The following is a 23,604-nucleotide window of genomic DNA, read 5'->3' on the forward strand; positions in this document are numbered from 1 at the left end:
GTGTAGAAAGAGCACTTCTCCTAGTACTCCAAAAAATATGGTACGTTGAATGGCGTTGACCTCTGTTTTTTTGCATTTGCTGTACAGCAGCCCAAATGTTTAACTGGTGTGCGTGAGGTTCACTTTTTCTGTGCTCCTGCACCTTAGGGTAGATAAAACTTGCTGGAAAGTCAAGATCAAGGAAGAGCTTGGTGAGCCCTTGCTTATATTTGAACTTTTTGCAGGTTCAGTTCAGTTCAGTTCAGTCGTTCAGTTGTGTCCAACTCTTCGTGACCCTATAGACCATATTATGCCACGCTTTCCGGTCTCTCACTATCTTCCTATTTTGCAGGTTAGCTCTTCTGTAATGCTTAGAACCACAGAAAATGTGGCCATCATGCATGCCAGTTAAAGATTGGGGTGGCTGTACAGTCAACGGCCGATTATTTGAGCCCTCTAGGGAATGCAGAAATGTCCAAAAATTCAGGTAGTCTGAAAAAAATGAATGAATGCAAAATATGGGCCATTTTATGAATATTTCTCAGATCAAAAGGGTCAAGGACGAAGTATCGGGCTTCCAAAACACTAAAGCATGAAAAAGAGCCGTTCAAAAACTGTTTGCAGCCGATAGCCGGTTTATTATGTATGTGTCATCAGGGCAGCCAGTGTTATTGCTGCAGTGTCTTGAAAAAAGAACTCGTCGATTGTTGTTTGGACGGCATTCCACTTGCATGCGATTATACTTGCCTCGATCTGAGCAAGGGTCATACCAGCACTGTACATTGATGAAAGCGTGAATGTAAAGCATTGCGGTGAAGCGCGCAGTGCGGTGAAACTGTGGTAAATTCGGATATTTTAGGTGTTTTCAGCAATTTTTTTATAAATTTAGAATATCAGTTTTTTTTTAATACGAACTGATTAACAAGCATATTCTATTCGTATTTGAAATTTTGGATATTTGCGAACCCTTGTAAATAACTGATAATGTGCAATGACAAAATTGTTTTGCATAATTACTTAATTTGGCCATAGAACACATGGTGAAGTGATCACCGATGTGTGTCATGGTTCTCTATTGTTAGATCAGGCATATTGATTTCATTGGTATTGCTATAAGTAGGTCTGACTCTATATGTGCAACCATTTTTTACTCAATACAGGGTGATGTCTTCCCAGAACTGAAGAAAGACCCGGAAGGTGTAAGTTTGTTTTACTTTTTTTGCAGTGTCTTTGACTTGTGCAGAGAGTCGTCGGCTATTGTGTCATTGGACCCACTAGGAAGCTTATATTTTTGTTTTGTAGATGATAAATCAAGCAGCTCAATTTTTACAATGCTAGCTCTTAATGGGAAGCTTCCCAGGCAAAAGATATTTGTCATCGTCAAAAGTGGCTGGATACCATTGCCATAGAAAAATGTTTTTCATGCTCAATCAAACAAGGATGTGATACGAAAACAAAACATGTTCTTCTTAGTCGACAGTGCAGAACATTGGTCGAGTGCGCCATTGAGTGCTTGGATTCGTAGTGCTTATAGAGCGTTCGGTATTTCGAGCATGTACCTAAAATTAGATTTTCGATGGAGGCGAAAAGCAAGGTGCCCGCGTGCTGTGCGACGTCAATGCTTGTTAAAAACCACAGGTGGTCGAAATTTCCAGAGCCCTCCACTATGGCATCTCTCATAGCTTGAATTGCTTTGAGGCGTTAAACCCTATAAACCAAACCAACCAAGCAACCAAATATTAGAGAACAATTAAGCTCCGCCATTAAGAATACGATGCGATAGCGTTTCATACGCACATGGATGGTGTTTTACACTTTTTATATTTTAATTTTTATTTGTTTATTTCTTAGTACTCATTTCTTCATTGCTATATTTATTCTTTATTTTATACACCGATATTTAGCCTCACCAAACATCGGCATTCCGTTCTTAATAGTTTGACACCTTTGAAATGCATTTTTCATTTTTTCTATTACTTGAATGAATTAATTGATCAGGTATACATTTCTGCATTTGCATTACATTTTTTAATTGGCATCAAGAAGCATTGGCTTTTCATTCTGAGCATTTTGACACCTTATAAACCCCCTTTTCAATTTTTTTTACTTAACTCATCAATTAAATACTACATTGATTTCATAAACTTGCCATCATCTGTTACCGATCAGTCATCAATCACAAGAGCAACAAATTACAATGATACAATTCCTTTTGCGCAGCCCCCTATTATTTCCGACACGCGGTGCGGACTACTACTACTACTACTACTACTACTACTACTACTACTACTACTACTACTACTACTACTACTACTACAATGCTGGTGGCTTTCCTACTGAATGAACTGTATAAGCTGTTGCTTAAAATGACTAATACAAAGGACGTGGTGTATGCAATGTAATGGCTGACTTCCGAAGCGCGCACAACGCGTCCAGTCGTGTATTGTAGTTGTCGACCTTTTGCTTCAGGGAGTACACATTGTCAAGCGAACTTTTCAACTGCATTCAAGTTCGACTTACAGAAAACAAAAGTCAGGCAAGCAGATTTTTCTGAAGGCGTGCCGCAGATGCAGCACAACAGCTCTGAACATGCACGGAAGGGAGCGGTAATGCAGCAGTGCAAGGAGAATGTGCGGACGGTGCGGCCCTCTTATCCCCAGTTGCTCTTTTTCTGCCATAGATGGCGCTCCCCGTCAGCAGCACTTAGGGTGCCTCGATACCAGCGCCGCCGTACAGGGTGGTGACACCCTTTGGCATGCCTCGTGCCGCCGCGCTCGCCATCTTGGGGCAAGTCGCTTCGGGCCGTTGCTGTGGAGTGTCCGAAGCGGTTGCGCTGTGCGCTGGGTGCTGGGCGATTGAACTGTGTTCAGTCGCGAAAACTAGCATGCCAGGCTGTTGTGTTCCATTGTGTGCTGGCTCAGCAAAAAAGAAAAAAAAAGGAGCCAGATGTTTTCGTTCTTCATGGGATAAGAGACGGAGAAATGTATGGGACGCGAAAGTGAAGCGTGAAGACTGCGAAGTAAACCACAATACCTGTGCTTCTTTTATGCATTCATAATTTTTTTGAGCGAATAGGTGCATTTCAATCGCGTAAAAAGGTCTAGCGCAGACACAGACCACTAAAAGGATGACAAACACACACAAGCGCTTGCGTATGTGCGCGTGTCTTTCTTGCAGTCAGTATCTGTTTATACGAAATCGTTTTAAAAGATATTTTTGTACTCGCCCAACGCAGTTACGCACTTCTATTTGGAATGACATTATCTCACGCCGCTTCACCTATCTGCTTGTAATCACGAGCTTTGTGCGGTTTTTGGCTTCCCCATCTAGCATTGTGCACAACAGATTTTGGTCTGCCTTCTTCAACGTTGAAGCAGGTCGAAGCATCGCATTGCCTGGCATCGCGAGTAGTGCGCTGTGTTTTTAAGTGTAAATTTTGAATTTTCAGCGTACGTGAGGGCTTATAAACTAAACATATGGACAATTGCGTCTGCTTATGTTGTAGTCACTCGTGGAAATTTAGTGTAACTTTCAGTGAGTGACACTCGACTTTAATATCATACGCGTAGTGTCACACAATAATATCTGTTGTTGAGGTTCTGCCTTTCTGTGTTCATAGCCGCACCAAGAACACGTGGAGAAGGTCGAGCCTGGTATTTGTCTAAGGAATACACCATTTTGCCCTTTCGATCGCTCCCCTTTATACTCGATCTTGAAAGCTGGTGGCAACCGCCGAGGCTTCAGATTCACACAGATTACATTTCCTCTGTTCTTCTCGGGAAATAATACATTGGAGAGCGACGGATGGCATGTCATCTCGCGACAGAGTAGGAAGTGAGACGCAGTTTGTAACAATTATTTTGGTCGAAAAAAAAAAAAAACCCGTGAGTTGGCCGCGCTTGAATTTGGCAGGTGGACTTATCGTTAGTACAATATTTCGCGAAACCGAGATAACAGCTCCCCTGAAGCCGTTCTTTTTTAATTATACACAGGAGCAGTTTTACGCGAGGTTTTTGAGATTCGCAATAATATAAAAAGTTGGGTTCTCACGAAAATTAGGTCGTTTTAAGCATATGATTGGCAGCTCGACAAGTCTCAAAGAAACTGCTCTCGTGAGCTGAAAGGTGTAGCGGCATCATCTTGTGAAAGCGGTCGTGAGGAAGCAAGGTTCTTGCGCAGTACAACAGTTCATCCCGAATGCAGCTTTTCCTTCCCTGTATTATAATTACGCATCGCGAGGCGATATTCACACCCTGTTGTCACCGCAAGTACTCGTCGGAGGTTAAGCCAAATTTAGGTGAAGCTAAATTTGACCGCCTGACACCCGAATTAGTGCAGTCGCTGGTTTGGCATCCATGGAAAATTTTTGCGATCGTACATGTAAATATCGCATTGCTTCCATAATGTTTTTATTATTTCATTCATTTGCGTGCACACTACAAAATACGCAAAATGACTGTTTCGTCGCCTATCTCATTTCAGCGCCAGTTCGAGGGCAAACACAGTGTATGGACGGTGACTCCTCAAGTCAACAGCTGTCCCGACATTGTTTGATTGCGTGTAAAAATTTTTGCGCGGGATACCCAAAGCTTATGAACAGACTGTTAGAGCGGTTTGGGACGATGCGCTTGCGCATTTACTTCAGTTGGCTAAGTCAGCCAGAAAAATCGAAGGATGGGTACGGCAGCAAAAGCGCCAACTTTTATTGAAAGATGTCTCCTAGGTGTGCATTTAAATCAGCTTCAAAGTCTTAATGAGGATTGTTTTGGAATAAAATGCCGTGTGCATCAGCATGCGACACAAAGGTTGATTTACGCATCGTTTTTTACTATGTCTTTTCTACGGTTTACGATGGGCCATTGCGATACAAATTATTTTCGATATACGGCTCCCTGAAACGTACACATGGTTGTTGATCTATAGCAATAGACGCAATTGAATGTTATGCACCTCATAAACTCATTCATGTCCGGCAGTGCAAAATGCATTGCTTTATAAAACAGCCAGTCATCAAAATAACCGCATTTGAACATCCGTGACGGCGAAAGAGTAAATGATTTCCTCTTAGAACTATGCATGCTAGCAAGCAGTAGTTGCTTTCACTTTTTTTTTTCGAGCAAAAAAGCGCCCAGGATTGCGAGTATGTGTGTAAAAACGGTACACAGTTGAGCTTGCTAGCGCAAGCGCGTGCTGAACAACAAATCGGACCGACGCTCCATAGCCCGCCGTATCTGAGCTTGCCCCAACATGGCGCCGTCGAAGGCGGTGTCTCCACCCTGTACGGCGACGCGCTACATCGAGGCACCCTAGCAGCACTGAAGTGTGGCAGTATCCATCCAGATGTCGATGCGGACATAGTTACTCTAGCCGAGGCCCTGAGGTTTAGAGGTAACAAGGAAAGCGTGAATGAATTGGCGGTAGAAATTAGCAAGAGACGTTTGGAAGATTGGTGGATAAATAGCAGGAAGGGGACGCATGGAAGCTAAATCGAAATTAAACAAGGTTAATTAAAGATAACTCTTATCTGCAGGTAGTTGTTAATGCTGAAGAGTTATCTAAGTTAAAAAGCAAAAAGAAAAAGGAAAGGTTGAGCATGGTGATGACTATCACCACTCCGTTTCAAAGGGGACGCTTAACATCCATCCATCCATCCATACAGCAGCGCTGCCGCCCAGTGCTTTGGGAGCCTATATCCAATGTCGGGTTAGGGGAAAATATGGAAAATTGAAATGTAGCAAACATTGTTCGCCTTATTTCAGACATAGCATTTGGAAAAAAATAAGTTGAACTAGAATTCCATATAAGTGTGTAACCCTGCTCAAAAATCCAGTACCATTATTATATAGGATTTTGTATACCAGTTTCTTTGTACTCAAAGACCCTAATTTGTACTCAAAGGGCCTAAATTGGAATCAGAGTTGTCAATTTTTTATGTTCATGAATTTTTTTTTAATTTTGGCCGTAATTGTTGCGATATGGAGAAAAAGGTCTTTGAGTCTAGAGATAGAAATTTTGCCTTAAATAAAGAATGTAACTTGCGTAATGCAGAAAAGAAGTTTCAGTGGCAGCAGCTTATTGAATCATGCCAAAATGTAGGCCTGAAAATTGGAGGAAGTTTGCGATTTTTGCTTATAAAGAGTGTGGCGACAAAAAAATGTTCTTTATAGCCTTCCTAAAGGTTAGAAAGTTGCACAGATTTATTTAGTAAAAATTGTGTACAACATAATTTCAGTGTGCAAGCAGCAGAGCTCTAAACCTGAAACTTTTTGAAGTGGCAAAAACTGCTTTTTTTCCACCTCTAGTGGTATACAGTTTTTTCCTGGAAATTTGCGGCGCAGCTTAAAAATTTTATTGAAAACAAAAAATGGTCATGGCATCTCGGTTACCGTTCTTATTTGAACATACCCTGCTTCAATACATTAAGCTCAGTTTGGCCTTGAAGGAACCAGGAAAGATGTCCGAATTAGCTGCAAGCTCGAATTATCTAATGGGCCTAAAAAAAACTGCCCTAAACCGTTTACATTATAGTAATTTTATTTTGTGAACTGCCATACTGTGGATGTCTGCGTTTGAGAAGAAACCAAACTAGGCGTTGCCAAGGGCTTCGCTTTGCGTAAACTGTCGGAAGGTCCGTCTTCACAGAACAACGGCCCCGTCTCGTTTTGAGGAGGCTTCACTGCACAGTCAAGCTGTCGAGCATTGCGGTGAAACATGCACTGCATGGAAACTGCAATGAATTCGGCAATTTTCTAATACAATTTCGAATATTAATTTTTCTAGTATGAACATAAATTGAATAAGATATACCATTTGTATTCAAAATTTCTAATATTCGTGCATCCCTAGTAATTGCCACTCAATCTTTCCTCTTAGGTGATGGACATCATTAATGAAGAGGAAAGCCAGTTCCTGAAAACACTTTCTCGTGGCAGGCGTCTGCTTGAGAAAACAGTCGGCAAGCTGGGAGATCAAAAGTTTTTGCCAGGCAAGCATTTTGTCTTGTTTGTGCTCCTTTGTTCTTTAGGTCAGCGGTTCTCAGCTTTGACTATGTTAAGTATCTTTTGGGCATCTGAAAAAAAAAAAAAAAAAAAAGGCATGCAGTTGTAACCATAAATTGGGCTTTGGTTATGGATGTACACACTTGCATGCACGCATGAAAAAAAAGAAAGTGTGATCAAGCCCTCTTATTTTGAACCCGAACATTTTTCAGTTATTGCGCTGAATGTCAGCAAGATCCACAAAGATACCTTAGCAAGGTACCAGGGTGCTGTGTGCCAGAAACATGGTATCAGCAGGGCATGTTTATTATTTTATTAGACCTTTTGCAGTGACGGCACACTCCACAGACATGATGAGGCACCAAGGTGCTGTACGCCTTTGACGGGAGCTCCGGCATTGGCAGCTTGCTCAGCGCGTTGCTGCGCACCTCACTTTGCCAATGTATGCTTAGAAAGCAAGCGACCAATTAAGCATTGGAGTAATAGTTTAAAATTAGAACACCAAGAAAGCAGGACCTTCAGACACCCAACTAATCTGGTGAGCTAAGATCGGGAACAAAAGTGCTTAACCACTCATGCACAACGGGGGGGGGGGGGGGGGGGGGGGGGGGGGACTACCATGCAAGTTCTTTTTTTACCTTCAGATAGTCTGATCTTGAGGGCCTGTGCTCAGCATGTTTGCTTTATCTCACTGTTATTCCACTATCAAAATTGTCTAATTGCATCATCAAAATTGTCAAATTGCGTCATAACACATGATAACAGCAAACACAGTTTGAAACAAATGCCAAGAACTGCAGGGTCGTGTGATATAAAGTTTCTACTCTTGCAAAACCAAAAAAGTTGTAGATATTTTTATTGCTCCATGTGATGAACCCTCTTCTAAATGTGAACTTCATGAAAAAGAAGTAGGTCCAAGTAAATACAGTCAAACCCGGATGTATCGAACTCGAAGGGGATCGCAAAATAGTTCGATATATCGATAATTCGTTATACAGAAATCGGCTTGTGACGGCACTTACGATGCGAAAAAATGACACCGTATTTGTCGCGTAATCAACCCACTCGCATAATGAACCCACCCTCCACTTTTGCACCCGAGAATTTGAAAAAAAAAAAAAAATGCGTTAAGGCCAGCTCGCTCACATGCAAGCGACTCAGCGATCTCAGCGACGAGGGGCAGCGACAGAGCGAAAATTTTCAAACTTGTTGGAACTGCGTCCCTCTCGCCGCTCGAGCACCGCGGTAGTTCAAAAGAAGGTTTCTGTGTCGCCGCGGCGGCAGGCGCCTGAAGTGGACACGACCACCTAATCACCAGTGCCTAGTTATTGGGAATAAATGTTTTTTCTTTCTCCTCCTCGATGGCGCGTCAGTCCATTTCGGTCGTCTCATCCACAGCTCATTGGCAGCGTGCCAAGATGCTGCGGCGGAGATAACGTCAGGGCCCGCGTTTATCTTTTGATAGCTCCTGCGGTGGCGGGGAGCGAACTTGGCAGAGTGCCCGTGATGGCTTGATTGCACAAGCCTGGCTCGATTTATCACGCCGCGCTTGGGGCGGGCGTTATGATCGCAGCAGCTGACCACGTGCTTTCGCTGATTCATACATGCAAGGATAAACGATAAAAAAATAAAATAAAACAAACCTGCTGCTTCTAAACTTCCGCAGCCGCCATATCTTACGCTACGCCGCGCGTACAGCACAACGATAAGAAAGGATGACTCTCGCAAAAAAAAAAAAAAAGAGCGAGAGAGGGAGAGAGAGAGAGCTGCCGCTTCTTAACATTCGCAGGTGCCGTAGCCACGTCAGCCGCCGCGCCGCCGCACGCAGAGGGTTCGCAACACACGCTGGAGAAAGCGTCCGATGTCTGTCTGAAAACGGGCAGCTGGCTTGGCGCATGCGTTGCGCGTGCTGAAGGAGAGAGATAGCTCGGCAAAAGAATGGGCACACCCATGCACATGGCTTGCAAACGTCATGTGCTGGTGCGTGGGAAACGACAACTGCAGATGCGCGTGCCTTTGGGGAATGGGCGCGGCGCTGCCCAGACCAGCCGTCGCCGAACTGTCCCCTCCCATTCCTTCCGAGCGTGGCTTGAAAACGTCACGCGGCAAATGGCCAAAGGTGATGCGATCGTCTTTGGGGAAGGCACACTTTCCAGTGCGTGGCGCGAAGTTCGATATATCGAACGACCGGTGAAATTGAGTTCGATATATGACGCGGCTTTCCTATACTTTTACATGGGATTTTCAAGGGGATATTTCGTGAGTTCGATATAACCAAAATTCGATATATCCGGGTTCGATATAACCAGGTTCGACTGTATATTAGATTAATTTTCTGCTTGCCGTATCGTTCAGGTGCAACATTTATCAATCCAGTGCAATGCTGACCATAGCGGAACCTATACACTGTCACTAAACATGCTGCATCTTGCTGAGTAAGCAGCATTTTGCCGGAATTCATGTGCCAGCACTGCTCTCCTATGTTGCGAAGGAATGTGGTAGGGATGGTGCTCTATTATGCCTAGGCTGTCGCTTCTTGGTGGTGAAATTTCTTGTTGCATTTAGCCCCTTCAGAATAATTGAAGAAAGATTGAAGAACAATATATAAAGCCTGATGGCTTTATTGTTAAGGATGTTATTCTTGCATTTTTGTGCATAACATTTTTCATACACTTATCTTTCACCTTGAAGGTTTTAAGCATACTTTAAAGATGAAAATGAAATGAAGGTCGATGAGCTTGTTTTATGCGGTCACAGTGAAAATCTGAATACAGTCGCCGACCACGATCCCCACAGTACTGCTCGCGCCAATTTTGGTTGGAAAAATCGAACTTTTGGACACCATAGGGTTCGAAATATTGGTCGTGAAAAGTACATGCTCCTATGGGCAGCATGACGGTTCCTGGACAAAGTCCGAAATATTTGCGCAAGTCTAAAGTTTGGAGTGCAAAAAATAGGTCGGCTACTGTACTTCAACACCTAAACTTTTGTTGCAAAGGATGTTGCAGAAGCATTTGAAATGTGTGTTTGCAGCTGTCATTAGTGGGCTAACCATGGTAACTGGGTGTTTTAGGGAAAGTGAAGTTTGTCCCCCAAATTTTTACAGCTTATGTGATATCTTAAGAGAAATTGTTTATATAGGGGGATGGTTTACATAATTCCCACTTTGAGCTAAGAATTCTTGCATGCATGCCTACATTTGTAAAACGATATGGAGCATAAGATGTAAATTTAATTTGTGTATTTTTTTTTACTGTACCTTGTTAGTGCTCAGTTTCTACTTCTTGTGAAAGGTAGGCTGCTAACACAGCAGTTTTCGTGCAGGCGACGTGGCTTGGAGGCTGTATGATACGTATGGATTTCCAATTGACCTGACCCAGCTTATGGTTGAAGAGAAGGGTCTTGCTGTTGACATGGAGTCTTATGAGAAATCCAAAGCTGCAGCTCAGGTTCGCTCACTCTCTTTTTATACAGAGCACTCTTCTGCAGGCAATAACAAAATAATTGGAATGCAGTGTTCTTTCTACAGTTGATTCCACAATGCTTTTTCCATACCGTGTGCTTGTTACTGTGAAATAATGCACTTTGTGTATACACCTTTTCAATAAGTGGTCCCTGGGCGCCGCCATAGTAAATACTTGCTGGATTGCATTTTGCGCAGAAGAACCGGTTCTGCTGTGGCTTCCACCATGCTAGCGACAAGCGCAAAATACAGTCCAGCAAGCAGTATGGCGGCGCCTAGCGAGCACCTATTGAAAAAGTGTATAGGTTACTGTTTTTGTGTGATGAAAATAACGGTTTAATCGTGACTTTTTGTTTGTGCTCTTCTTCTAAGCTTGCATCCCAGGGTGGAGACAACAAAGTGGACGATGGTCTCAAGCTTGATGTGCATGCTATATCAGAGTTGCAGGCAAAAGGTGTGCCGCCTACTGATGACCTCCCCAAATATGACTATTCTGCCAAGTCAGACGACAGAAATGCTGTATATGGTATGTCCACAGTGTGACCTGTTTGTACCTTCCTTGTCGACATTGGCTGTATGTATTGTCATTATGATTTTGCATTCCTCTGCAGAATTTGCTCCATGTCAGGGTACTGTTCTTGTGCTGCGAACATGCAAGAAGTTTGTGGACTCCGTAGAGGCTGGCCAGCAGTGCGGTGTCATCCTTGACCGCACAAACTTTTATGCGGAATCTGGAGGCCAATCTTGTGATACTGGCTTTATGACTTGCGAGGGCAATGAGGTATGTATTGATAGGCAGCTTGTTGGTATTAAAAAAATTGTTTGGTGCTTTTTTAAAGTTGAGTGGGGCACGAACCTTAATTGTGTCACTCTTATAGAAAGACGGGGGATGCTGTTCTCTTGTATATCTTTTTCTTGCTTTGCTTATTACTGGTGGTTAGATTGGTGGTTTGCTTCTTGAAGTGAATGAAACTTGTTTGGATGCTTGAGTGCTTTTGTGTCTCTCTCCTAGGATGTGGAGTTTGCTGTGACTGAGGTGCATGCCAGGGTGGCTATGTTGTTCACATTGGAAGACTTGCAAGTGGTACACTCAAAGTGGGTGATAAGCTCAAGCTCGCCATTGATGAGGTCAGTACTATTGTACTTATTTTATTTTGCTATTTCACATTGTTAGTGTTGTGTTATAAAATGCCGCATAGCTGAGCTGAGGACGAGTCTTTATACTTCACGCTGAGGAGTCCTGAAAAATGGAGAAAAAAATTTTATGACATCGGCAGCCTAGTCTGTTGCGATGTACTGTTTGCATTATTGCTGCTGCACACTCACGTCCTCTCGCGTAAATATTGGGGGTCTGACCGGACGTGCCTCTTGCATATCTACCGCTCTGTAGTGCGCTCTTTCCTCGATTATGGTAGCATAGTGTATGGTTCAGCAAGACCTTCATATCCGAAACGATTGGACCCTGTACATAATTCAGGTTTGTGTCTCTCAACCGGAGCCTACAGGACATTACCTATAAACAGTCTATGTGGAAACAAACTAGCCATCTCTTGAGGAAGAACCATGCTAACATGTTCATACATTCTTAAGATCCGTTCACTGCCAAAACACCTTTGCTACCCCATAGTTATTATGAAGTGCTCATCCAGAACCCTGTCCCCCTGCCCCCTGATGCCATTTCCCCGCTGTACACGACTTCACATTGGCACACTTCCATAAGAAACAAACACCACATGAACACATACAGTCGAACCCGGATATATTGAACCCAGATAATTCGATTTTTGGTTATATCAAACTCACGGAATATCTCCTTGAAAATCTCATGTAAAAGTATAGGAAAGCTGCTTCGTATATCGAACCCAATTTCACCGCTCGTTCGATATATCGAACTCTTCACCACGCATTGGACGTGCACCTTCCCCAAAGACGATCGCATCACCCTCGGCCGTTTGCCGGGTAATGTTTTCAAGCCACGCGCGGAAGGAATGAGAGGGCACAGTTCTGCGATGGCTGGTCTAGGGCAGTGTCGTGCCCTTTACCTGAAGGTGCGCACATCTGTGGTGATCGCCGCCGCGCGCCAGCACATGACACTTGCAAGTCATGTGCGTGAAGGAACAAGAGGGAACCAATGCAGCCGCGGTGTTCGGGAGCGGGGAAAAACGCGATACAGCGAAGCGCAAGGATGTGCCCACTCTTCTGCAGAGCTTTATTTCTTCCCTTTCTCTCTTTCTTGGTCTTCGTTTGCAGCAGCACGCACTACGCATGCGCGGACAAGCCAGTTCAACCCGTGGCAGACGCTTTCTCCAGTGTGTATTGTGAACGCTCCAAACGCTCTGCGCGCGGCGGCTGACGTGCAGTGCGTGTCTCGTGTTGTCATGCTGAACGTGCTACTGCGGCTGCGGACGCCAAGAAACAGCGGTTATTTTATTATTTTTTTTTGCTGGAGTCGTTCACTCTTGCCGTCGTGCTGAACGTGCGGCGTAGCATATGCTATGGTGGCTGCGGACTTTAAGAAGCAGCAATTTTTTTCTTCTTTTAAGAGAGTCATCCTTACTTGGTCCTGCACGTGCGGCGCAGGCTGCGGACATTAAGGTTCTTTTTTTTTTTTTTTTTGCAAGAGTCATTCATTCTTACATTTATAAATCAAAGAAAGCAAAGTGGTCAGCTGTGAGCATGATACTGACATTTAGCATTGTTCGCTTCAAAAGGCATTTGCAGCTATCACGCTTTCCAATGATTTTGTGGCAGTGGACTCCGCCCGACCCAAGCACAGCATGATAAATCGAACCAGGCTTGTGCAATCAAGCCATCACAGGCACTCTGCCAAGTTCGCTCCCTGCACCGCAGGATCTTCCAAAATTATAGTCAAAGGATAAACACGCCGTGACATTATCGCTGCGTCGCATCTTGGCGTGCTGCCAATAAATGAGCTGTAGATGTGACGGTCGAAACAGAGGTACGTGCCTTGAACTTTTTTTTTTTTAATTCTAGGGGGCAAAAGTGGGGGTTGGGTTCAATATGCGAGTGGGTTGATTATGCGACAAATACAGTATCATTTTTCACGATCCCAAGTGCCTCAAGCCGATTTCTGTATATCGAATTATCGATATATCGAACTATTTTGTGATCCCCTTCGAGTTCGATATATCCGGGTTCGACTGTAGCGAGAGTTCTTGGCACTAAATGAAAAATACAGAGATTACACAGCATTCTATACAGATGGGTCTAAAACAGCATCTCACGTTGGAAGTGCTGTGGTACAAGAAAAATGGGAAAAAATAGTACAGTTACCGGAGTTCTAATCAATTTTCACAGCTGAATGTCTCATTATTTTTGAACAGTAGAAAAAATATCAAAGACAGGTATTGAAGATAGCATCATTCATATGATTCTCTCAATGTTATCACAGCATTAAATCATAGAAATGCTACAGAACCTCTAATCGGAGACATCATACATAATATAATAGCCGCAGAAACACAGGGACATACAATTAAATTCTGTTCGGTTCCAAGCCACGTTGGAATCAGCGGCAATGAGGGAGCTGATGCATGTGCCATAGCAGCCCGTCATGCTAAAATACAGCCAGTCAACATACCACATAAAAATGCTCTAAGACTTGTAAAAAGAAAACTGAGAGTAAAATGGCAAACTTCATGGAACAACAAAGTAAGTAATAAATTACACCTTGTCAAACCGATATTGACGAATGGAAATCGTGCAGTCACCAAAAACGCTTTGTCGAAGTCATTTTATGTCGTCTTCGCATAGAACACACTCATCTGATACATAGCTTCCTTCTAAAAAAAGAAGATAGACCTCTGTGTAAAGGATGCAGAGGTGAACTAACAATAAATGATGTCCTACTTTCATGCACTGAACTAGAGAAGTTGAGGAAAAAATATTGCACATTTTTATACAAAACAGATCCCTCTCCATCCCAGCTTGCTGTTGGGAGAAGGTGCACTGGTTGAAGTTAGCAATGTTCTTCATTTCCTAAAGGATGCAAAGCTCCTGAACAAACTTAAAAAAAAAAAAAAAAGTCCTTATCCACAAAATAAAAACAAACCTTGGTTGGTCCTGGCGCATGATAGCCTGAGTTGCTTATGCGCCAAAAAAACCCAATATAATACAATACAATCTTCTGCGATCTTCTGCTGAACTGGGTCCTTGGAGCACATCAGGGTCTCCCAGGCCTCCCAGTTGGTGAGATGCTCCACACCCTGCAGGGAGAGAGCACCAGGTATAGGGTGAGGATATGTAGGACAGTTTTGCAGGGTTCAGGGCAGAGTACCCAGGCAGGTGTGGGATACGGGGAGTGGTAGCGGGAGAGGCACTGTGGGGAGGGAATGGCGTGTAGCGTGCATGTGGTGATGGTGCCAAGTGCATGGGTGCAACAGCTGCGCCAATTGCGCCATTTTGATACAGCTACATATTTCTGTGCCATGCTGCGCCATAAGCGAGAGATTTGTTGAATTTGTGCCATGCTGCGCCAGAATGACCTCACTATCCGCAAAAATTTGCTATACTAAGAGGCAACTTTCTGTGGCTGTGATATGGCCAGTCGCAATGATTCAAGACACTGCAACATGTCACTGGCCTTTTAGTTTTATTTTGAGATGTCTTCACGCCGTTCTAACGCCTACTGATATTTTTCTCTCGGCATTCCTGTGCTTCCTCCACTTTCGAGTTCGCCAAACCGTTGCGGTTTGACCATGCTTCTCGGCACGAGTCACTGTCCATGCGGTGAAGCATCCCTATAACGCGAAGAGGCCGTTTGTGATGAGGTACCACCACTACAGCTTCGCACTGCGAAAAGGGACGTGGTGGTGGTACTTGTGATTTTGGAGCAATACTTCAGCACTGTGTTTTAAGTGCCGCATGCTTTTATTAGATGTATCCCTAGTTCTTTATGCGGCTCATGGAAGTTTCCGATATCTTGTTGGGCCATTCATGTACAGCAAGGTTGTTTTTATGCTGTCTCGTCGATAGACTCACTTTCCCATCGTCAGATAGTGTAAGAGGTGCATCAGTTATAGCTTCTGTGTTTGTGCTTATCTAACTGGAGGTGGTACATGTGAAATTTTTTTCGGGTTGAGAAACGCACAACAGCCTCAGCTGTTTAATTCCATAATGCGGCAGTGGAGCCCAAGACTGCCAAAATTAACATTTATGTATGCTGCAATATTGAAATACTATAATGTCTGCTCTGTGCACGAAATTCATAACCTAATATCCTGAATAATAGGCCACCTCCCCTTAATCAAAATATCCTGTCAAAGCCACAGTCATCACCAGCTCATAGGAAGCAGAATTCACTGGCCGAAAACGAGCTCGCTCGCCACTTTCCTTTGCTTACAACTTGCTTTCTTATCTGCTTTTGACATTCGTCCCTTTTGCCTTTTGGTCACTGTTTTTCTTTTTTTTTTTTGTCTTTTTTTGTTTGCTTTTTAATCAACATTTTGTTTTTGTACTCCGCTCGCTTCTGGACACAGGCTGATCGCAGTCACAGCTTCAAATTAAGCTCTTTTGGAGCTGCCCTGGCATGACAGAAGCTGTGGATTTCGCAGACAATAAAACATTATTTTATGAGCCTTGCAAGTATCGTAAGATCTCATGATTAAGATTGTCAAACCGCACTCGATGGAAAAAAAAAAAAAAAAAGAAGGAAAGCATATTCTCTAGCTTTTTCCATCTTTATTTGGTCCCCGAAGTTTGAAAAATTAGCCTTCTCAATTTTATTTCTCACATTTTTCTTTTTTTATTGTGATAGCATGCCTTGCAGTACAAAGTGCTTATTTACAAAAATAGGTACAGGCAGCGCCGGAGGTAGGTGGGTCTTGCTAGATTTCCTTTGGATCACATTCATGTGGTCCAGTATTCACATTTCTTCATCTTTTGTTGAAATTAAGAATTCTTTCCTGCTTAACGGCTCCAAAATTTGAATTCGTGCTGCAAAGTGTTTTATTTTTCTTTTTTTTTTCTGTGAGCTGCTCCAAATATGGATTTTACTGCTCCAAAACTAAGATTTTGCTGCTCCAAAAATTGCTACAAATCCTATTTGGGCTGTTGCACCCCTGCAAGTCGTTGTATGTCTATTATCTAGGGAGGGATGAGGGGGGGGGTAGAGCTGGCACTCGTGCCCCGTAGGCCTGTGTCAGCTCACTGAAGGTATGCATGCGCTCCCATGTGAATTCTGGCTCAAGGGCTGCTTGGGCCCGGTTATGATAGACCCTCGGGCTAGAAGGTTAGCAGCCTCGTTGCTGGGATTCCTGGAGTGCGCAGGCACCCAAAGTAGCTCCACATGGCGGGCTGGGGGTTTGTCGGGCTGATCCAGTATGTTATGACAGGAGGGTGGAGGGCGGTCACAAGCAAAATGTAGAAACGCTGTTTTTGAGTTCGTGAGCACAACTTGATTTTCATGTGAACGATAGCAGCGGCAATTGCAGCTTCTCTGCAGCCTCTGGGTTGGTGCCTGAAGAGAATGATAGGGTAAGATAGGGGGGAGACGTAGGAGTTGACTATTGCCGCAGCTGCCTCTTTGCTCATGCAAGTTGCGCCCACCCATACCTTGTCCAGTTCATAACTATAGAGACGATGGAGTGTCTTAGCCCTAGCTTGATGGCAACTTTATGGCAGAAGGGTTTTAGAAGCAGATGCTGATGGATGAGGCGAGGGAGGGGAAGGAGTGTGGGGTCGTTGGCTGGTATGCGGATCCTGATAAAGTTTAAAATGTGTCTTCCTGTGAATGTGCAGTAAAGGCGGATGTACTAGGCCTGGCGGTGGGCTTCCATTAGCCATAGTGTTGTGAAAGCGTAAAGCCAGAAGACGGTGGTAGTATTGTGTTGGAGTTTGAGGGCAGTGTTGTACGCCTTGTATATCAAGGAATCCAGGTAGTTGTTGTCTGATTAATTGAGGGGACGATAGGGCGTGGTGTACAGAATGTCGTGCATGCCTATCGGCCGAAAACCCTCTGGATCAGGTGTGAGGTCACATTCACAACTACCTCGAGTTTCTGGAACGTAGTGGTATTCTTGCCATCACTCTGGATGTGCATGCCCAAAATTTGGAGGGCATGTACTTTTGGTATCAGGTTGACATCCAGCATGACAGCAAATGGGGGTACGACGGTTTCTGGGGAAGATGCATAACAGTTTGTATTTCTCCTTCGACCAGGAGAGGTCGATGCTGTTTTCATGGCTTTTGGGCGGGTGTAGCAGTGACTTGGAGTGAACCCTCTATGGTGCCATAACTGCTGCAGGTTGTCCACAGCTTTATGTCATCCACATAGAGGGCATTTTAGATGGGGGATAGCTGCCTGTTGGCATGCAAGAGGGATGAGAGTGATGTTAAACGATAATGAGGAGAGGCATATTCTTGTGATATGCCAGTGTTTTTGAGAGAATATGAGGGGAGGGTGAGAAGGCCGAATTGGATCTCAGCCATACGACCTCTGAAGAAGGGGGCAACACAGGCATGGGCTTCAGTGATCACTCACGGCATGAACAGCCTGAATGAAGTATGCTCTCTTAATATAGACTTTCAGATAACTTGAACATTTTCTCTGGTTATGTCAGAGTTGTGCATAAATATAAAGTAGCTTAGTATGGAGTGCATATGAAAATTAGCTGTTGTGCTAAGTAGACATCTTGGCATTTGTGATAATAGCTTTATAATGGTTTTCTAACCATTAATTTTATTCTCTTGAGAATTCTGTTCTTTCTCAGATGGGTTCAGCATCTATGTGCGTGGCGTGAAGTTTTGGATTGGATACTGGCTAGTATTTTTTCAGCTGACAGCTATAAGTGAGCATGTGAAACTTAGCAGTAAATGAGGCTAACAGCTAATTTCGCAAATGTGTAGCTTGTTCTGTAAAAGCATATATATATATATATATATATATATTTTATTTCGTTGATGCTGCTGCCACTGTAATAGTGCACTACACTGTATGTCTTTTCTTCAGACTGTATTGGTGACTTATAGTTGTCCATGGCTGTCTTCACATCCATATCATGTTAATTGACACTGTTTAGCTTATTTAATGAGCAACATTTTTTAATGCACATGCCTGCAGGAGCGTCGCAAGTTGCTGATGAACAACCACACTGGAACACACGTTTTAAATTTTGCACTGCGGAAGGTCCTGACTGCCGAGGCTGACCAAAGGGGTTCACTGGTTGCTTCTGACAGACTTCGATTTGATTTCGCTAACAAGGTGATGTTGCACATTTTGAATGTTGTCTTTGCTGTGTTCCTGCGACATTTCCATTGGATTAGCTTACCTGGTCATAAGGGCTGTGTGTCTCACTAGATCATCTTTTTTGTAAAGTCAGAACCAAATGGTGCATCTTCATGCAGTTCTTAAAAGGTGGAAGAAAGCTCTCCAAATAGTTTGAAGTTTTTGCCACATTGTAGCAAATACAGTAAAACCTCGTTAAAATGTTTCTTTAAAAATGCCGTGAAATATGTATTATCCGGGGAAACGTATGATTCGAGCTGCCCAATGTTTAAAAAAATTAATTGCTGAATGAGGTACAAAGTCATTTAAAATTGAGACTTTCACTGCATAAAAATGTAGATTAGCATTTATGGGCATGGAGTATGCACAGCTCCTTTTTTAGCTCTGGCAGAATTCAGTCTGTATTTGCGTTATCATAAGGGAAGAGATTTAGCAACAGGTCTGGTTTGCAGAAGTAAAGACGAGCCGGGATCGCTTCCTTAATTGTTTCAGGATACTTCCCCCCCCTTATGCCAGTCACATGTGGGGAAGCCATCGCGATGGCCTTTACAGTCGCTACGCTTTTGCTCATGCTGCTTCCCTCAGATCCGGCCTACTCGTATGCAAGCATGTATAGTAAACGCTCTTTAATTTGAACTTCATAGGACCGGGAAAAAAGTTCGAATTATCGCACAGCCCCGAAAAAATTTACAAGAACCACTTGCATTATGGTAAATTTATTGTATTTACTCGCATAACGATCCCCTCGCAGAATGAACCCACCCCCCACTTGCCACTGAATTTGAAAAAAAAAAATAAAAAAGTGTTCGTTAGTGCGTCTCTTCGTTTCACGCCGCAGCCGTCTCATTCTACTCATTCTACCGTGCATTTCTTGTTAGTGAGCACAGATGCTGCACAGCAATAACACCACGGTGTGTTTTCCTTTTTCACGCTAGCTCTATAGGGGAAGGGATGTTTATGTGTGTGTAGGGAAGAAGGGGGGGGGGGGGGGGGGGGCAATTTGGCTGAGTGCCAGCGCTCGTCCAGTTGTGCAGGCCTCTTTCTCACTTTATCACGTCATGTTTTCGCATTTGTGGCGGGCGCCGTCCACTGCTACACTGGAACTCGTGACAGTGCAAACGCCTCTTTGAAGTGAACAGGTGCTTCAAACTGGCATCATGATAGTGGCTGACTGCGTGCTTTCGTTGATGACGTTGATGACTTATGGGTAAAAAAATGTACAACTGTCGCAAAAAAGAAAAAAAAACAAAGTTTTTCTCGCGTAATGAGTTGGTTTTTTTTTTATTTGGAAACCCCTGGTGCCTGTCCTACGTTATAGTCTTTTATGGGCATTGGCTGGGACTGTGCCTACAGAAATACTTATACGTATTTCCGAATTAACGGGGGTCAAACTAATGAGTATTTAGCTGCAAGCTTCGGAGATTGCATTGAAAAGAAGAGCAGGCAGCTGCGGCCGCCAACCCCTACCCTCCTGCGGCGCCGGCTGCCACGCTGATCATGACGCCATTTCGAATTAACGATCTTTCACTACATTTGTAATTATCAAATTGTGCATGTGGCCCTATGCCCTTAAAGCATCACAAAAGAAGGCACTGCAAAAAAAGCTAACCATTTCTCCTCATGAAAACCAGTTTCCGCACGAACGCGCACCTCGCATGTTGACTCATTGGATTTCTTTGATGCTTCACCCCATTGCACTTAGGCACTGCAGGAAAGCAACTGTGGCCGGGGATTACCGCTGACCAGCTGTTCACTTCGCGACCGCTCGTTAGCATGCATACGTCCGGTTGATCGCAATGTGTATTATACGACCACAGTTTGTTGATATTTTGAACATAGTAACCGGGAAATTGTGTTATCCAGGAACGTATTAAGTGGGAGAAAAATAATGTAGCTCTATGGGAGATGCTTTACTGCCCGCAATTTCGAACATATGAAACGGGAAATCGTACGAACTGGGTACGTATCAATTAGGTTCTTTTGTAAATTGCATGGGATAGTGCTGATGTCTGCATCGTAGCGCTATCTGCAAATGATTTTCAGAATGAGTATTTGTACTTGTGTTAATGTGAATCTCTGAAAACAACTTAGTAACTGATAACTATGGTGAAATAGGAGGCTCGTTTTGAAACACGAATGAAAGCCAAGAAGAAGAAAATGAAAAAAAAAAATCCCTCGCACATTTTTTTGTTGGCTATTATTTTTACTGTTGGCTTCTTTCAATCATGTATCATAATGAGCCCCCCATTTCTATTTCAATTTTCTGCTTAATAGCTTGCGAGGGTCTCAATTGTGGCAGTCTTCAAGCCATAGGGAAGACAGCCTCAGCCATGGGGCACTGCGTCACTCTGTGCGCCAGCGCCTTCTATTGGAGACTCTGGCAATACCTCCGTGCTGCATGTGAGCACGTGTTTGCGTATTGTTGCTCTCCTCCTCTTGAAGAGTTCTGGCTGCTGCCTATTCAAGAAAACTACATAAAACTACAATGATTAAATTATGACGCACTTTTTCGTCCAACTTGTGGGGTAAACGGTAGGCTGATGGGCGGTTGTCGGTCCTTTTTGTTAAAGTGGCTTTATGACCGCTCTCCTTACCACAATATGTCGTACTGTTGTTTGTTCCTGACGGAGCTGCAGTGGCCATTGTGGAACCAAGGCAGCCTCTAACAACAGGTGTGCCAATCGTTGTACTATTCTCATAAGCGATCCTGCTTCCGGAACTCAAACTCTGCACACTCGCTCGAACAGGTAGTTGAACTAGGGATTGCACAGAGTAGCTGTAGAACTAAGAAGACAAAGGTTTTCGAGAAGAACTGTCCCCACCTGCACTAAAAGTCGTCCGGAATTTCCTCCTTGTTAGTCTAATGCAGAGAGAAAATTGTCACAAGAATGGCATGCTTAGGCTTCTGGTCAATAGCCTAGGTTGTAAAAACCACTCATTGTTAAAGGTAGATAGGTCATTGATTTCATGCAGCAGCGAACTAATTTCCCCTGGGCCGCTATTGGCATGAACCAAAGGCCCTAGTAGGGCGGTATGTTTTGTGCCATTGTAGAGATTATGTCCAAAACTCGCCGAAGACAGGCACTGAGGTGCCAGTAGCATTCTGTGTAGTCATTGCCCTAATGAAGCAGATGGTTCATTGTGGGTGGCAACGTTTAGTTTTGTTGACATTGTTGGGGGTAAAGAGAGAGCTGTGTGGGCCCTTTACAAATGAGTGGTCACAAAGGAAAGGAACGCCCCCCAACCAGTGCCCAAAGCGCTCTTTGCTAGGTACACATTTATCAATGATTTTTCATGACAAGATTGCACCCTTCCTTTCTCTAAACAGCAGGGACAGAGACATCGGGTCTTCCACATTATTCTTCACTCTCCTACACCTTAAGAACACAAGGTGCCGTCTCAGGTCCCTCAAATTATCTGTTGCTTGGCTTGTCGCTCGCGTTTCGAGTAGTGATTGCACATTCATGATTTATGTCTCAGAGCCTGCCAATAAGCACTAATTAAAAACCATGTTAGTGACTTGCATTTTAGGGCTTGAAGCGGTGTGCTGTGAAGATAATCTATCAGTTAATCATAATTTTTCTCTGTCGAAAGCACCGATAAAAAACGTCTCCAGCCAGCTTCTTTGTCAGCCAAGGAACCTAAAAATGCAAAAATGAGGAGCCCCACTGGCGAAAAGCGCGGCTTTGCGCGCGACTCTACGCAATTGTTTGTCGATTGTTCGTCCTCCTTCTCCTGCTTCGTGTGCACGTCCAGCAGCGTCTAGCATGCGCTCCTATGCAAACAGGCTCCGCAGGCTGTGCAGTCAGCCAGGTACTGCACGAGTGCAGCTGCGCATAGGTTATGCTGCTTCCCTCTGCTCCATCAGAAACAGAGCATAGGCATTGCGAAGCAAGCTTCAGCTTGGGCTCCCTACAGGTAGCAAAAGAGGGTTCGTGCACAGCTTCCGCCCTTATTGTCGGTCACGTTTCACTTGACACTTGCACCAACACAATACGTTTCACGTCTGCCACTATGGATGAGGGTGGTGCTGGTGAGTACTCTCAAGGTTCGGTTACAGGCAACATTAATACCCAAGAAAGTAGAATGGACATTCTCTCTAGCTCAGTTGGTAAGAGCACTGAACATAATATTGACACACCGCTGCCCATCTTCTAGCGCCACCAAGTGGCCGAATGTCTTGGCACGTGGCTTCTCTCTCGAGTTTCGCTTGATTAAAAAAGAAGGCAGCTCGGTTGTTCTTCTGTTTGATACGTGTGTTGGTGACATTTGGTGGATTGTGCAGGATAAGATCCCATGTACGTTGCCCCCGAAGACGTCAGTGACGCTGCCCATCGACGCTCAGACGCCACTCCTGTCCATAAAGCGAGCCGTCGCCTCCGAGGCCTACAACCACAGTGCGAACCACTGACCACACCGCTGCGAACCATGACATCTACGACGGGCAGCCAGACAAGTCAGCATTCCAGCAACGCCCCACCGTACGTCCTTCTCGCACCTCGATCACCGCCATCATTTCACGGTGACCGGTTCGAGGATGTCGAAGACTGGTTGGCCACTTATGACCGAGTGGCCGCATTCAACCAATGGGACGACGAGTGGAAGCTAATGAATGTGTACTTCGCGCTGCAAGACTCGGCCAAGACGTGGTTTGAGAACCACGAGACGTCCTTCGTCAACTGGGCCGTCTTTCGCCGTGAGTTGCTCACAATGTTCAGCTCGAGTACGCGCAAAGAAAACGCAGAGATAGCAATCCGGTCGAGGTCTCAGCAGTCAAATGAGAGCGTGGCCATGTTTGTCGAGGACATGACGCGACTTTTCAATCGGGCCGACACTACCATGCCCGAGGCAACGAAAGTACGGCACCTCATGCGCGGGGTGAAGGAACAGTTGTTCGCTGGTCTCATTCGTGACCCTCC

General features: G+C 44.3%; 1 protein-coding gene across 1 annotated transcript in view; it reads left to right on the forward strand.

Moving 5' to 3' along the window:
• LOC146204218 (alanine--tRNA ligase, cytoplasmic-like) overlaps positions 1-23,604 on the forward strand; it is a 101,678-nt gene that overhangs the window by 20,182 nt on the left and 57,892 nt on the right. The window contains 8 exon segments of the mRNA XM_084589161.1: positions 1,140-1,178; positions 6,853-6,964; positions 10,302-10,426; positions 10,813-10,966; positions 11,052-11,221; positions 11,453-11,480; positions 11,483-11,568; positions 18,521-18,661. Coding sequence (XP_084445287.1) covers positions 1,140-1,178; positions 6,853-6,964; positions 10,302-10,426; positions 10,813-10,966; positions 11,052-11,221; positions 11,453-11,480; positions 11,483-11,568; positions 18,521-18,661 — 855 coding nt within the window.

The sequence above is a fragment of the Amblyomma maculatum genome, chromosome 1 (genome assembly GCF_055883805.1).
Source record: "Amblyomma maculatum isolate TAMU_Amacu chromosome 1, ASM5588380v1, whole genome shotgun sequence".
NCBI lineage: Eukaryota > Metazoa > Arthropoda > Arachnida > Ixodida > Ixodidae > Amblyomma > Amblyomma maculatum.